Consider the following 15,849-nt stretch of genomic DNA (forward strand, 5'->3'; position numbering starts at 1 on the left):
GTGTTTCTCACCTCTTTAAAAAATTGGCAAAATTTTTTCAGGCTCGTAACTTCTAATGGGTAACATTAAACTTGATGAATTTTACATATTTTTATTAAGCATCAAAATTAGATTTTTTTATGCATCTATTGTTATCAATATTATGTTTCTTTGAGTTCTGGTTACTATTGAGCGGAATCGCTCCTTACTTACAATTCGTTACCACGAGCTGTTTGTTGAACATAATCTGAACAATTAAAGACAGTTGTATTAGCTCCTTCGCAAAGACGCATTTCAAAGAAAAAAAATGAACGGTTTACTTCTTGCAATACAGACTTAATTACATTATCAGAATTTTTAGATATTTCATAGATCTCTGCAATACCAGCCAGGGGTGTCCTGAGGCTCATTTTTATTGGGGGCGATCTTCGTAAATTTTACTGAATTCCTACCTGATTTATGCCAAATTTTCTGTAGAAATCAAGAATTTTGCTAAATTTCGGTCGATTTTGCAAAATTTTACCGAATCGCTACCTGATTTATGCCAGATTTTCTGAAGAAATCAAGAATTTTGCTAAATTTCGGCTGATATTGCAAAATTTATGCCAAAATTTTCGCCGTCGGTGAAAATTACCGAATTCCAAAAAAGTTGGGGGGCGGTGCCCCCCCTTCGGGACGTCCCTGATACCAGCTACAATAAATTCCAAGAAGTTTTGTGCTTTGAGTGAAGGGTAAAATAATTTTTAATTTTCATTAGATTTCTTTAGTTCACTAAATGATCGAATCACTTCATTTTCCTTGGCTGAAAGCACATGTTGACATTTTTCACATCTATGACGGGACACAATGCGTCGTAGTGTTGGTATACCCGGCAAAGTAAGTCTCCTCATTTTGTGTTGCTTCGTCCTCAGCGAGGAGTTGATAATAATTAAAAGATAGACGTTCAAACGATGGCCCAATTTCGGACAATGGACGTTTCCTTGGATTTTCTCTTGCAGAAATTATTTAGATGTCACAAGAATGTCCCTAGAAAATAGTTAAGTCGGAAAAGGCTGGTGTGTAAATCCTTCCAACTTCCTTTAGCCCCTTCCGAATATCTTAATTCCTCCCAACTTTCTGTGGTCCCTTCCAGCCTTATGGCTTTCTTAATTCCTTCTAAATCTCCTTTAACCTATCCTGACCCCTCCCGACTTTTTAACCTTTTTCAGACTCCTTTGGCCTCTTCCAACCCCTTTCACTTTTTTGGCCCTTTCCGATTTCATTGAACTCCTTCCGCCCCCTCCCTGCTTTTTTAATGCCTTCCAACTTTTTGCCCACTTCCGACTCCTTCCAACTTTCTGACCCCTTTCAGCTTCTTTTAGCTCCTTCTGACCTTCTTAATCCTCTCCAAATTCATTTAGCCTCTTCTGACCTCTTGCAAGTTACAACATTCTTAAACCCCATCAAACTTTATTTAGCTCCTTCTGACTTTCTTAACCCCTTCCAACTTCCTTTAGCCTCTTCCGATCCCTTCCGAATTTACTAATCCCTTCCAACTTTTTCTGGCCTGTCATGACTCCTTCCAACTTTCTTAATCCCTTTGAACTTTCTTTGGCCCTTTCTGACTCTTAATCCCTTCCAACTTCCTTCTGCTCCTTCTGAGTTTATTAACCCTATCCAACTTTCTTTAGCCCCTTCTACCCCTTGAGCAATTCTAGCCGATTGGTCAGTGCGCTAGACACGAAATCCTTTGTTCGTAAGGACAGATCCAAAACAAGAAGTACCATTAAATTCTTTATTTCATACTATTTGAGCATACTCGCTTTTCCGAAAATAACCCCAACAACCCCCCCCACCCCCCTTTCTGATGGTGCCAGTCCCAGATATAGCCCTAACAACATTTCTCTCAATTAATTGAATCTCTTGATACATCATAGGTTCTTTGTTCTTTGAATTGAATCACTTTTTTCGTACAGTCTATAGTTTTAAATACGGTCTGTCAGCGTGCCCAAAACAATCCGTAGGCAATTTTTCTGGAAAGCATCTAGTAAATCTTGCTCCTTTTTTCGGAGCGCACATACTTCAGAACTATATTTGTTCCTAGTTCCTCTTACGAAAAATGGAAAAAAAAAATCATAAAAAGTGGAATAAAGAAGATGCACAAGGATGCTGCAAACAATTCCTTGCCATTGTTTGTGTGTGCTGCATAGTTTGTACTACACACCCTAGAAACTCCACGCAAAAGGTTTCACTCTTCACTAGCAAAGAGTTAGGCCGTTTTCACTGCATTGAAACTGAAACGCTGTTGAGTTTGCTTCTATGGTAAACTCCAGTAACAGAGTATCAGTTTTTGAAGGGATCTTGACTTAGATAAGCCAGTCTTATCTGGCCGAAGTTGCATGGAATCTGGATGGGGTCTATCATTTGAAAACTGTTAAAGTTGTTCTTTTTCACTTAGTTTACGTGTGCTAAATATCGTGTCCCTTCCAGTTGGAGACTCAATCTGACACCTCTTAATAGAAACAAGCTCAACAGCGTTTCAGTTTCAATACAGTGAAAACGGCCTAACTTTTTGCTAGTGAAGAGTGAAACCTTTTGCGTGGAGTTTCTAGGGTGTGCAGTACAAACAATGCAGCACACACAAACATCTGGATGGGGTCTATCAATTGAAAACTTCCGTGTCCCTTCCAGTTGGAGTCTCAATCTAACACCTCTTAATAAAGAATAATAAAGCCTATTTTCTTTCTTTTTAGAGATAATTATTACGCCAGAAATGTATGCTGAGGTTTTATGTGATGACTTGGATCTGAATCCTCAACATTTCATTCCCGCAATTGCGGCCTCGATCCGACATCAAGTTGAATCTTTTGGTGCCGACACGCAAAATCTCATGGAAGGAGCCATGGACCAACGAGTGACCATCAAGGTAATTTGGTCAATTCCATTCTTACTGATATAATAAACACACAGATGGTGATGACCTCACTGGCGTAATGTATGATGACGGCAGTTGGGATAATGTTAATAATGCAATGCGATATTGAATATAGTAACAAAATTGATAGAAGCTGTTTAAAATAAAACGAAGATAAGACAAGTGACAAGCTAAGGAATTCTTTTCATAACATTCATCAAGATTGGCCGTAAAAATGCAGTTTTTAATGGAAAAATTGATTCTGTTTAAATTAAAAAAAAAAAATTAATTACAAATGGCACTAGATCTAGCAATTTCCTTTAGAATGAGCCGTTGAACAACTCTTATTGAGTTCCAGTGCCGAGCTATCTGTGGAAAAGAAAAGAAAAGAGAAAAAAAAGATAGATGCCGTTTAGGCAGAATGCTGTAGTAGCTGCCACTTTTCTTGATTTTCAAGCCAATATAAATCCCTTGCTGTTCAAGCCAAGGGACAGAAAGTTTCTAATTTAGGGGTGTCCGACAAGCCGGTTCTAATGGTGTACTTTTTGTTTTGATCTGACTTTTTTTTTAGGAGTTAAATGTTATTATATTTTTTAACGTTGGATGTGATCGTCTCTTACTAGGTTGCTAGCTACCGCTGTAACTTGGATTAGAGATTGTCTTTTCCCTCAATATTGGCGTATTATATTTGAAAAAGTTCAGTTGGTGCAACCGTGATCGATCAAGATCATCTATTAGTTTTTATAATAAACCTCTATTATACATTCCACACAGCCATAGGCCCATTAACTATTAGTGCAGGTTTTAATACTACTGTTAACAACTCACTGCAGCACCAATCCACCTTAGGCCAACATAGATACGTACGCTCCTCATCCATACCTATATCCATAGTTTTCCTTTTCACACTCTCCCAAAAATCACTTTAAATCCTTCCTTACGACCTAGTTTCACCACTTTCGGATGGCCTTCTTTTTTTTGGTATTAGATGGTTCGCCGACAGTAAATGGGACAGAACCATATTTTTCGTAGAGCTTCTTTGTTGCAACACTGCCAGTCGAACGGGTAACCCCCCCCCTCCCCCCGAAAAAAAATGTGTCTATAATTTCTCTGGAAAACATCTAACAAATCCCCTCCGTCTTTCAGAGGGCTCACGTTTCTAAAACATACTTGACCACTATCATCACTACAGCTTCTGATATTTCAGTCTTGATTCACAGAGTTATCTTCCTATTCTTCCAAACATTGTTCAGCTGTGAAAAAAGCCCCTGGGCCTTGGTTATTCTACTTTTAACATATTACCTCCTCACATTCACTTCCCATTCCCATCACATTCACTCCTCACATTCCCATTCTAAACGACTTAGTCTTCTTGGTATCATTTTTCAAACCTATTCTTGCATCCAAAACATCCAAAAAATTATTCACTTTGCTTACATTTTCTTCTAGGACGTTGAAATCAACAGCACAATCCAAGTCCAGGACAGATTTACTTTCCCATTAAATTCCATGCTCTCCCATACCCTTTGCTGTGTTTCTTAGTACAAGGTCTATCAAAATGATCCATTTAGGACATAGTCTTTCCTCCTGACTCAATACGAAACTAGCTAGTATTCTCATTGCTTACCTTAACCGCACTGATGTTATTCTTGTACATAGCACTAACCACTTGAACGTATTTATCTGGTATGCAATACAAGGATAAGACCTTTGATAAAATTCTTCTATTGGCTTGCGCATAATCTATAAAATTGAGGACTACAGGGGTCTGACGACTCAAGCAATTATTAATCTAAAATTATTAAAAGAATCTAAAAATTATTAATCTAAGGGTGAAAAATATGTCAACGCATCCTCTCTCTTTCTTAAAACAACACTGTTCCTCTCATAAAACTTAATTTACAGCATCTCTAAGTCTAAAAAGTATCATCATACTAACTAATTTGCTTCCTTCGGGAACCAAGCTAATGCCTCTGTAATTAACTCACTCACTCTTATCACCTTTCTTTTAGAGGGGTTTAATTAACGTTTTTGTAAAATCACTAAGTGCTTCCTCTTTTTCGTTAAGTACTTCTATTTCCTCTAAAATCCTCCTCGCAAAGTAACTCATCGTTCAGTTCCAAAATGTCATAAACTTTTTTAATTCTTTTCCATATCATTTCCTGTAATTTATTACGATTCAGCAGGTTCTCAAAATGTTCTGCCCATCTCTTTAAGTCTTTCCTTATCACTAAATGTTGCCGTGTTCTTTAAGTGGGTTTAATTCCAGATTGACTGCTTTCTCTCAGTGTTTTAATTTTGGGGGGGGGGGTCATTCTTTTGTCTTTTTGAATGAAAATACCAAAAAGACATTTCCCAAAGAAAATAACAAACAAATCCCGAGAAACATAAAGATAACAGATGCTGATGAATAATTGAATCCTACAACGAGTGAAAATTAAAATTAATGCACAAGTGAAACTTAAAGTGAATAAGAATTATTAAAATCTGATTTTTTTTACTCCCCCCCCCCCTACACGTGAACCTTATAAAGTGTATTTTGCTATTTGCTCTTTACTCAAAACAAACTATAGCTTAAGTTTTTTTTCATAACTATAGCACTGAGAACTAAAGAAATTATTGTTAATTAAAATGTTTAATTACTGAGACTTTCATGAATTAATGTGGTTGTATAGTAAACATATAAGCTCATTTTCATTAGTTTTTTCCAGTCTTGTCGATTATTATAGTGATTTATTTCCGGTTGATATTTTGAAAAATTAAAGCACACTGTTTTTTTTTTTACATATTATTATCTATATGACGTAATAATTGAATTCCTAGTTGAAATAGTTATTCGCTCTTTACAGGGTTGTCAGTCATATCAGCAAAAATAATAATTTTTGAATTTTTTTTTACAAATTACTGTCCTTGTTTTTAAAAAAAAATAACCTCCCATAATCTATGCTTAAATTGAGGCAATTAAAAGGGAATAGACGTTTTGGTTCTTCTCCAATTTCTCTATCTCTCCATATTAATTACATCATCAATAATACATTAAGTAACATCAGTTGCCGCAGAGCAGCGGCTTTGAGACTCTTTCAAATTTGAAGAATGAGAGTTCCAGCCTCTTTGTGGTTACGATGTAGGTCTCTATAAAGTATTTGATAAATTTTTGCCCCACTATTTAATCCGTTTGTTTCATACCGGAGGTTAAACCTCCTTCTTTCGACCCCTTAAAATCTCGTTGAAGTTGGTGAACTTTGTGTATCATAGCTGTTATTAAACCAGCCTTGTTATTCTGAGGGACCGTTGACTTGTTTCTGGAGTTGTGGAGGTTTTTTTTTCTAATCTTGGCTCTTAGAGCTGGTAAACAGTATTTAATAGAGCTTGTAGGCTCCTGATTCAATACATCCTTTAAATAAAATGTGCTCTGTAATCTGTTAGCTCTGTGTCTGTAGGTAGGATAACTGGCGAAAAACCAATTTTCGTTTTTAATGGTGTCTTTGATACTTTGTTATACTATAACGTCTTTCTAATACTGGTTGACAACGCCAATATAACCTTCTTTTTTTTCAAAATCGCACTTTATTATCGGGCTTTATTTATCAAAATCGCACAAGAGTGAGTACCTTCATCCATTGAATCAAGCTTTGTGATTACACCTATTGTCCTAACACCTATGGGGTTTACTTCCTGTGCAAGCTTCAAAGCGTCCGAAGTTGCCAAATCAGTATTTGCTGGAGAGACAGCCAAAATTAGACAATTTTCTTTGGTATATATTTCAGTTTTTCTTATTTTTCTTATTTGTTCCTTAATGTCTTGTGGCTGATCATCAACAGGTATTCTTGTCATTCCACGTGAGTCAATCAGAGTCAAATTTACAACATCAGGTGAATGTATTGCTAGGTTAATTGCCTGGTCAGAGATTTCTTTATTTGATCCAGCTATTCTCAGGTTATCTGCAGTCATTTCTGCTTGTACTTCATCTTTCTGCTTGCACTGTCAAATTGATTGAACGTGGCATACCCATGACACGAATTAATGAATTGCAAAACGAAGGGTCTCCTAATGACTGTCCCAGATCCTTTGGGCAAAACGTTTTTGCCTACAAAGCTTTCCATGGCTGAACTTTTCCCTGAACTTTAACCTTCAATAACAACAATTTCAAGTAGATTTAAGGACATATTCGCATATTAAAAGGCCACACAAGTGTCTTGAGGCTCTTTTACGATGGTGACTAAGTTTTGAATTTATTTATTAGCAGTCACTATCTTCAGGTTTAAATGAACGCCGACAATGTTGGTATTATTGGATAGCTGAGATTATCCTTAGACTAATTCACCACTTTACGTTTTGAAATTTTTGCTTCAGATTTTTTATTTAGACAGACAATGTTTTTCAAAAACATAGAATTTGCGGCAAAGCTGAAGCTCCAATTTCACCCAAATAGACAAAATATTTATTGTTCATTAGCTTGAGATCTGTCGACACACCGTGCCAGATTTTTGATATTATGTAGAATTTCTGTAGAAAATTATCTAAACTTCCTTCAAAAAGAAAAATTGTTACCGCTAGATTAGGATTGTCATCCGTCCCGGTACACTGGGACGTGTCACCGGTTTGAAATTTCTATCCTGTTCGTCCCAATTGATTTAGGAAATTTCCCAGCGTTTCAATTGTAGCTCCTAAAACGCACACAGTGTAGACCGGTAAGGAAGTGCAGTGTGTCTATTCTTGCCCTTCGCGCGTCGGCATCCCGCTCACTGCCGCCTGCCAGTCAGTCACCTGTAATACTACTTTATAAGTTTTCTTTAAATTGGAAATCGAATCGACGGCGCCTGAAAGAAATACATAAAAGGAAGAAAAGGTAGTTTGAAATGTGAAAACGTAAGTCTGATTTTTTAAATGATTATACAAAAGAGTGGTTGTTTATAAAGAAAGACAGAAATGACTTGGAGGCGATTTGCACAGTATGTAATTTGTTTATTTCTGTGAGTCTAAGTGCTAAGAATTTGATGCACAACCACATTAATATATAAATAACTTCTTTTTCACAAGAAATTTATTAGATATGGTGAGAGAAATGTCGTATCATATTCCATACCATAGTGAAAGCCATTTTTCATCGGGGGGGGGGACGTTGAATCCGGCTAACGAAGCAAAATTCAACAACTGTCAGAACCTAGCCTTATGGAAATCAAAACAATTTTTTGCCTTAGTTTATTCTTATTAAACTTCATTTAGAAGAGATCCACAGCTGGATTTACAAATAAATATTTCTTGTACAGCTCTTATCTATACTAAATTTAAGTAAATCCCGAACAGATCATCTTTATGCTTTTCAAGCCCCGAAATGTTTATTCCGCCGTCGGATTATTTGCTAACAATGTTAGCTAACCGGCATTTGTTTGGACAGCGGAAACGGAATTGTTACAGATAACAGTAAATCTTCGCGTTAAATTCTCGAACAAGTATTCGATTCGTTTAACACTTTCACGACCAAGCCCTTGTTTTTCGAAAAAATTTGACGAAAAATATATGATTCCTGACCAGAAAGACACGTTGATCTTGAATATGGACATAAAAGCCTTCTAAAATGAGTAGGAAAAAATTCGTTCAAAGTGGGACTCTGCGGTCCCGCTGGATAAAGCAACCTGATCGTATGCTAGCCGAAGGGACCGAGAAGTCCCGCTGAGCAAGTCACTTTTTTATTGAAGAAAAAATCATGTATTTTGAATAGAAAATATGATTAAAAATGTTAATTACAACTTTGTCATTGATGATGCTCATGATGCTCAGCAAAACAATTCTCCTCTTCCATGATGCACAACGCCACAGCACATTAAGAGCAAATCGAGAACGGTCTTGACTAAAAAAACATGGGCATTGCAGTTTCAAATCAACAAAACCCCAAAAAGCCGGTGCCACCATTTCAATGACTTTCTATCTCATCCCTATGCTGCCCTTTTCTGGTTAGAAAGGTCTGCGCACCCATATGGTCATTATAATCGTTCGTTACCTAGGGGCTGTGATAACAGAGGTAGATCCATCATAATTCTTTCTCCTTACAGAGGCTGCCTCTGTACCATGGTAGTTGGAGGCAAACAGAAGAGCCTTGGAATCCATCCATTTATAGACACCAATCAATTCGCAATGTTTTTGGTCGAAGCTCCGTCTATCTGAAGTTCTGTCGTGTGCAAGGATAGGAAGTCCTTTTCTATTTGAGTGAATAGTGCAACACCCCAAAATACCATCTTTCCTTAAGAAGGGAGACAGACGAAAAATGTTATTAAATATGACAATATGCTCTTTTCCACTTAGACCTTCAGTTATTCGTGGAACGACTCTACCGTCAAGTCCAAATCCCAAATCATCTTTGAAAGATTGAAATTTTCATTGATAAATGTCAAAATTGTAAACAACCGCTCATGCAAGCCAAGCACCAAAGCTTGTAACCTCTTTTAATTGGCTTCAATGGGTTATATTGTTTTAGCGTGGAACGTCCTTTGAAAAGAATGATGGACTCGTCAACACTCAGGTAAGTTCCAGGCTCCGCTAACTGCTTGAAGCGGAAGTTTAGCAGGTCAATCATCGGTCGCAGCTTGGAAAGCCTGTCTTTCTCACCAGCAGTGATTGTCAGGTTGTCTCTGACATTCAAGTTTCTTAGAATCTCTTCGAATCTATTTCTCAACATCCTTGATGATAAAAAGAGACACCCAAGTCAGGATCATTAGCCCAGTAATATCTCATGCTTGCAACTTGGTGGTACCCCATTAACATATTTATCCGAAGGAATACCTTAAGTTCATTGTCTGTTACGTTAATATTCTTGCCCTTCTTAAGTGAATAAAGATTTGACTGATAAACCAGAAACTGAAGAAGCTTTTTGCTCAAGCAGGTGAGAAAAAAAATTGATAGGAGTTGATTCACTCCATATTTCCTCCAAATTAGCCTCGGGATTTATCGAGTTCAACTGATGGGTTTTTGCGACAACTTTCTTCCAAGTCCTTTTTGGTTCAATGACTTTTGCCTTCCTTGTCGGTGACTTTATATTTTTCTTCAGCTGATAAGCTGCACGAGACGCAGTTGGTGCCGATGAAGTTGAAGGAGAAACAAAGAAAGGGTCTATATCGGTTGGGATTGGAGAAATGGCTAGCGAGTCTTCCCCATTGTTTGGTATGTCTGAGCCTGTGAGAACATTAGGTGATGCCATGTCAGTCATGTCCGGCTTCAGAGCATTTTCCTCTGTGTCGGTGTTTTCATGTAGGTCCAATTTCATCTTTTCAGACTGCTGAAACCAGTCATCATCTTCATCGAAATCACTTATATCGCTTCCCAACTCTTCTAATGCGTTCAGTATGGTACTTTGGTTGGTAAACATTCACTTTCACATGGTCTGAAAAAAAAAACACTATAAAATAAAATCGTACGGGAAATAGAGAGGGGGAGAGAAAGAGAGAGAGAGAGAATGAAAGAAGGAATTTTTCTTTCTTTGTATAATCATGCCTTAAAAAAGAGAGAAAAAGGCATTATTAACAGGCGAAAACGAAATAAGAGAGAGGAATAGAGAGTGAGAGTTAGCGTGTGTGATGAGCCAGGTCAGTTAAACCAAAAAACCATAGGCTATATGAAATTAAAATAAACCAGAAGAACACAATTGCAAGATTACTGCTGCTTTAGAAATTACTTATTGTCGAGCATTTTCAGAATTGTCATTTTATGAACTTCGACCAGCGGGACTTTACAGTCGCCACCACGCAAGGACCTTGACCACTTGGACTGCAGGGCCCCAAAAACAGAATTCATCACTGGGGGCGTCTAAATGGCTTTATCAGATTTTTTTATACAAGAATGTTTCATTACACATCAGCAATGACTTTTGCAGTTGTTGTTCTGATCATATTACACTGTAACTTTCTATCACAAATAAAAAAACAGACTTCTTACCTTTTTAAAAAAAAAAAAACAAAGCCTAAATTCACCGTCAGCTAAATAACTCCAACCGAGCGCTACTTTGACTTGTTAACCATCAATTGAATGGCCAAAAAAGGCGGAACACGATGGAACAGGTTTCATTACTGTAGCAATCGAAATAGAAGCATTAAAGGGTTTTTACATATTGGGACTGTGAGGTCCCGTCGGTCGCGAAAGGGTTAAAATATTCTCAACCAATGTTAGCTAACAGTTTTTAGTTGGACGGCGGAAACACCACTGTTGGGTAACTTGTTAGCTAACAGTTTTTTGTTGTTTTCTTTACTATTATTCTCACTTGATTTGGGAAAATTGACTCCAACTCCCCCCCCCCCGCCAAGATTTTGACGAAATTACGCCATTGCTGATGGACTCTTTGAAAAAGCAAACATCGGAAACCATTGCTTGTTTCTGCATCTGCATAACTTAAATATTTCGTTGGAAAAGTGAACCTCGTACAGCGTTGATAATCCTGTCACAAAATTTGGAGGACGAGGGAGGAAAGGAATGAACGACACTCATTTTAATGGAAATCAAAGCTCTCGAAAGATATCGAAGACATTGGAGTGTCCTGCTCACATTCTAAAATACACAGGCGAATCGAAATCCTTAATAAAGCAAAGAAATCTAAAAAATGCAGTAGGTAATTAGTGTTTCATGTGTAAAACAAGGCTGTATCCAGGGGAGGGGGGGGGTAGGGGGTTTGAATCCTCCCTCCCCTGAAATATTTGTCTGACTCGTAAAAATGTAACAAAAATGGGCACAAATAAATTTTGTATGCGCTTTTTGAAGTTTTTGTGTAACCCCCCCCCCCCCAAAAAAAAAAAATTTTGGGTACGGCCTTGGTGTGAAACCTATGTTGTGGAATATCAGTTAGTTTAATCCTAATGAAATATAACCCTCATATAACCTTTAGTTTATATAATAATATAATTTGGGCTGTATATTTGCACGTGGGAGGGGGGGGGGGGTAAAGTATTAGACAGCACCCCTAATCTAACCTAACCCCCACCCTTAATGTGCAAATATCCGAGTTTAATGCATTCTATAACCCGTCACCCATCTGGCTATGAAAACGTTTTTCTGAGGTCTAATCTAAGCGTAATTCTTTAATGTGTTTCGTTGGAATAACAAGTACCCAAATGTATTTTTCGCTTTTATATCGAGATTTTTAGTCACTTGGTGATAATGTCCCGCTGTACTTAGGCTGGTATGGTAGCCCTACGCTAGATGAGCTATGCGTCGTTATTTCTCGTTCAAAAGAATATAGGCAGACCCCTGTTGTGAAGGGTAATTCCTCTAGCATAGGAGTAGGTGGTTAGGGGAGGGGTAGTTTTGATTGAATCTGATTTTGTCTAGTCTTAAAGTCAGTCAAGGCAAAAAAGTTCTTGGTTAGACTGATTTTGTAATTGTTTTCCGTGATGTATCGGATTACTTAACTAAACAATTTCATTCAAAGGGAAATAAAAATGGAGAAGAGTAAATAAAACGAAACTCGGGACAATTCAAAAGTAAGTTTATTTTATATTTGCATTTGTTCTGTTGTATATAATATTTGATATCCAATTTGATGGTATTTAGTTTAAAGAACAAAAGGAAACATTTCTTTTGACATTGTTTTGTTCAAAATTGTTTAAAAAATCCGAATATAATTTATTTATGTATATGCGTTTCAATAATTTATTTTGGTATGTTTATTTCCAATCCACCACAAAGTAATTAAAATTTATTATGGAAGCGATAAAATCTGCCTTGCATTCATTCTTTTCGAAATTATGTCTAATTGCGGTAAACTTTTGAAATTTAGCTTGCGAAAAAAAAATATGCTCATAGATTTGCCATTCATGCTTTTTCTTAATATAATAATCGCTACAGTTACAACGGGATCTAATACCTATACAGGCTACAGCCCAAGTTGGAATATAGATTTTGTAGATATTGTTTGTTTGTTTGTTTTTTTTTACTTATTTTTTTTATCAACAGTTGGTTTTTAATGTCGAGTAAAGTCAACAAAGAAAGTGAAATCAATAAATTGTGTGTTTAACATAGGTCGCATTCTTGACCCAATGCAAAGCTTTCCGCTAAGATTTCAATACAATTACTAGATTAATATATATTATTTAAAGATACTCCAAAATGTGGGGAACAATGGAAGGAGACGTGATAATCTAATTAATAGAAACACGCTGCAATTATGAAGTAATTTTTTTTTTAAATTTTTTCTAGAATCTAGAATTGTACCGGCAACCATTAGAGGGTGGGTCCATTCTCTTTAAAGCGACCATGGTATTTGGAAATTCAAATCTTATGGTACTATTGTTGTTTTGTTAGTATGTTTCCCTGAGATGTGATCAACCGCACTGAGCACAATTCACCCCTCCCTACTCAACCTTAACTGGCCTGTTGCAAAGGTTGTGTTATTTTGAGTCTGAGTTGCATAGAGGTTCAGTTAAACGGGGTAGGAGTTAAATGTGGGTAGGGTTACATGGAAACCCTGACAAAAAACTTTGGTACTGTTCTATTAGCTGTAACCCATGCGATACATTGTGCAGCGAAGATGCTAAAGAAACTAGTCAAGCAGGTTTTTTCAACGGAGATTTCCTATGCGAAGGATTGCAAACAGTGATTTATCTTATGTGTTTAAAATATTTAAACTTTGTTTTTTTTTGTGGTTTAGGGGGGGGGGGAAGGTACCTAGGTTAGATTAGGTTACGTATCTAATATATGCTATGCTTTACTCCCCTATCCCCTAATGTGCAAATACATTGCTGAAAGTTGTTTCTAAACTATTATGTTTTCATCCTATTTTGTTTTATTTCATTAGCATTAACCAAACTTCACTTTTTGTGTGGGTTCCAACTTGCCAACTTAGTGACAAATTTACTGATTCCTATTATTGTCTTACTGAAAACTAAAAGGATTGGTGAAAATGCTTCGAACAAAAAGAGAATTCTGGGTTCACCAGCCTTTATACCACTCTCTCTGAAAAATATCAATTTGATTGAAACAGGCTTCAGCTGAAAGTGCTCTCCACTCTTCCACCCTTCGTTCAGAAATACGTAAACTTGGCTGTAACCAAGACCGTATTCAGGGGAAGGGTTAGGGGGTTTGACTCCCCCCCCCCCCCGAAATGTTCTTTCGCCTCATGAAACGTAATAAAATGCTATAAAACACATTCTTATGCGTTTTTTGAACTTCTTTCGTTCTCCTCTCCCCCCCCCCCGAACAAAAATCCTGGATATCGCCCTGAAGCTAGGATCATAGATCAAGCCGTACTTCATTGATGAGAACATGAAATGCTTCATGAGGACCATGAGGAGCAGCTCCATCTGTGCCAGGGAAAAGAAAATAAGAAAGAATGACAATTAGATTTGATTATTTAGTTATTGATTTTGTACCCGATGGTGTTATAGTGTATTTACACTCTACTTGGCAATATCGGGTCCGAGGTTTGATTCTCGCTGCTGCAAGGCTGGGTGACATGCCTGCCAACTGTCTCTAAAATTGGACCCAGATACTGACACGTCTTTTTGACGCCCTGTGCACCATCAATGGCTCTTGAGCACCTTAATTACTTTTACTCCTGGTTTTTAGATTGACTAAAAGTTAAACGTTCGTGGTGTTGTCCTACAGGCAGGGTTTGCCACTCGGCGAAAAAATCACTAGATTCTAGCGATTTTTGGTTGATTTAGTGATTTTGTTTCAATAATCTTATGATTTATGCGCTGATTTAGTGATTTTTTAGGTAATACAAAAATCACTAGAAATAGTAATAAATCACTAGGGATAGCAACCCTGCCATATCAAAGATTCATCCAGGAGGAATCTATTTGAACATATATATTGATATATTTATTTAATTTTTGATATTAATATATCTATTTAACTTTAACAACAATTTACATACAAAAATCAATATGATTCATCCAAAACTAAACAATTGACACAGGGTGAATCAGGTAAAAAAAAACATACATATAACATCTTTTAAATTCACTATAACAAGAAATAAAGAAAAAAAAGAGAGAAAAGAAACAAATAAAAAAAATAAAAAATAATAATAATATATGGGCAGCAACTACATACCATATCTATGCTGTTGGGTCACTCTCACCAACCAACAAAAAATTACAACTTAATTTAAATCAAGTCTCCTCCAAAACAAACAAAACTAAAATTCATACTTCCTTAATAATTTTTCTTTCAATTTTCCTTTTAAATCATTAAAATTTTCTATCTTCTTTATATCATTATCCAAATTATTTCATAATTTTATACCCTTTATAATAAACGAAAACGTGAACCTGGCAGACATTATAGGTGGAGTATAATAATCATTTTTACCCCTAGTATTCTGGTTATGTATATTCCATCGGCTATAAAACCAACCGTTAAAACACTCCGGCAGCTGGTTCACATTGTACCTATACATAAACACTAATATATAAAAATGATGAAGACCCGTCTCCGGCAATATCCGAAGATCCCTACAAAATTTTCGAACTGATTCTCTCTGATTTTCCTGATAATACTCTGATATACTTGTTTTGAATAATTCTCATAGGATTAACAATTGAAGAAAATGTACCCAAGCATAAAGAAGAGCAATACAAAATATAAGGATGGATTAACGAAAAATAGAGAAGCCTAAGTATACTAGTTGGAAACATATATTTAAGTTTACGAATCATACCCAAATTACGCGATAAGATTCGGGATAAAGTTTCAATATGGGATCGGAAACAGAGTCTCATCTATATAATGCCAAGATACTTTACTACCTTTTGACGAGGAATCATACCATCTTCATATGTTATGTGCTGCATCCATGGATAATAATTTGATGTCCTCGAAAATATGAAAAAAGTGCTTTTTGTTGGGTTCACCTTTAGCTGATTCACTCTCAGCCATCTTGAAACTTCATTTAGCGATTCTCTTACGCTCTCTAGGAGCAACCCTCTCTGACTTTGTGATCATCACTAAAGAAGTATCATCAGCAAACATAGGCACTGCATCCGCAGTAT

The 15,849-nt window shown here is 36.6% G+C and overlaps 1 protein-coding gene across 1 annotated transcript in view; it reads left to right on the forward strand.

Annotated features, from left to right (window-relative positions):
- The window catches only part of Snr1 (SWI/SNF related, matrix associated, actin dependent regulator of chromatin, subfamily b, member 1), an 80,796-nt gene that overhangs the window by 46,818 nt on the left and 18,129 nt on the right, over positions 1-15,849 (forward strand). Inside the window, exon 6 of the mRNA XM_089086494.1 lies at positions 2,712-2,884. Coding sequence (XP_088942620.1) covers positions 2,712-2,884 — 173 coding nt within the window. The remainder of the gene's footprint in view (positions 1-2,711; positions 2,885-15,849) is intronic.

The sequence above is a fragment of the Artemia sp. Qi Xiang Cuo genome, chromosome 3 (assembly GCF_049724085.1).
Source record: "Artemia sp. Qi Xiang Cuo chromosome 3, ASM4972408v1, whole genome shotgun sequence".
Taxonomy (NCBI): domain Eukaryota; kingdom Metazoa; phylum Arthropoda; class Branchiopoda; order Anostraca; family Artemiidae; genus Artemia; species Artemia sp. Qi Xiang Cuo.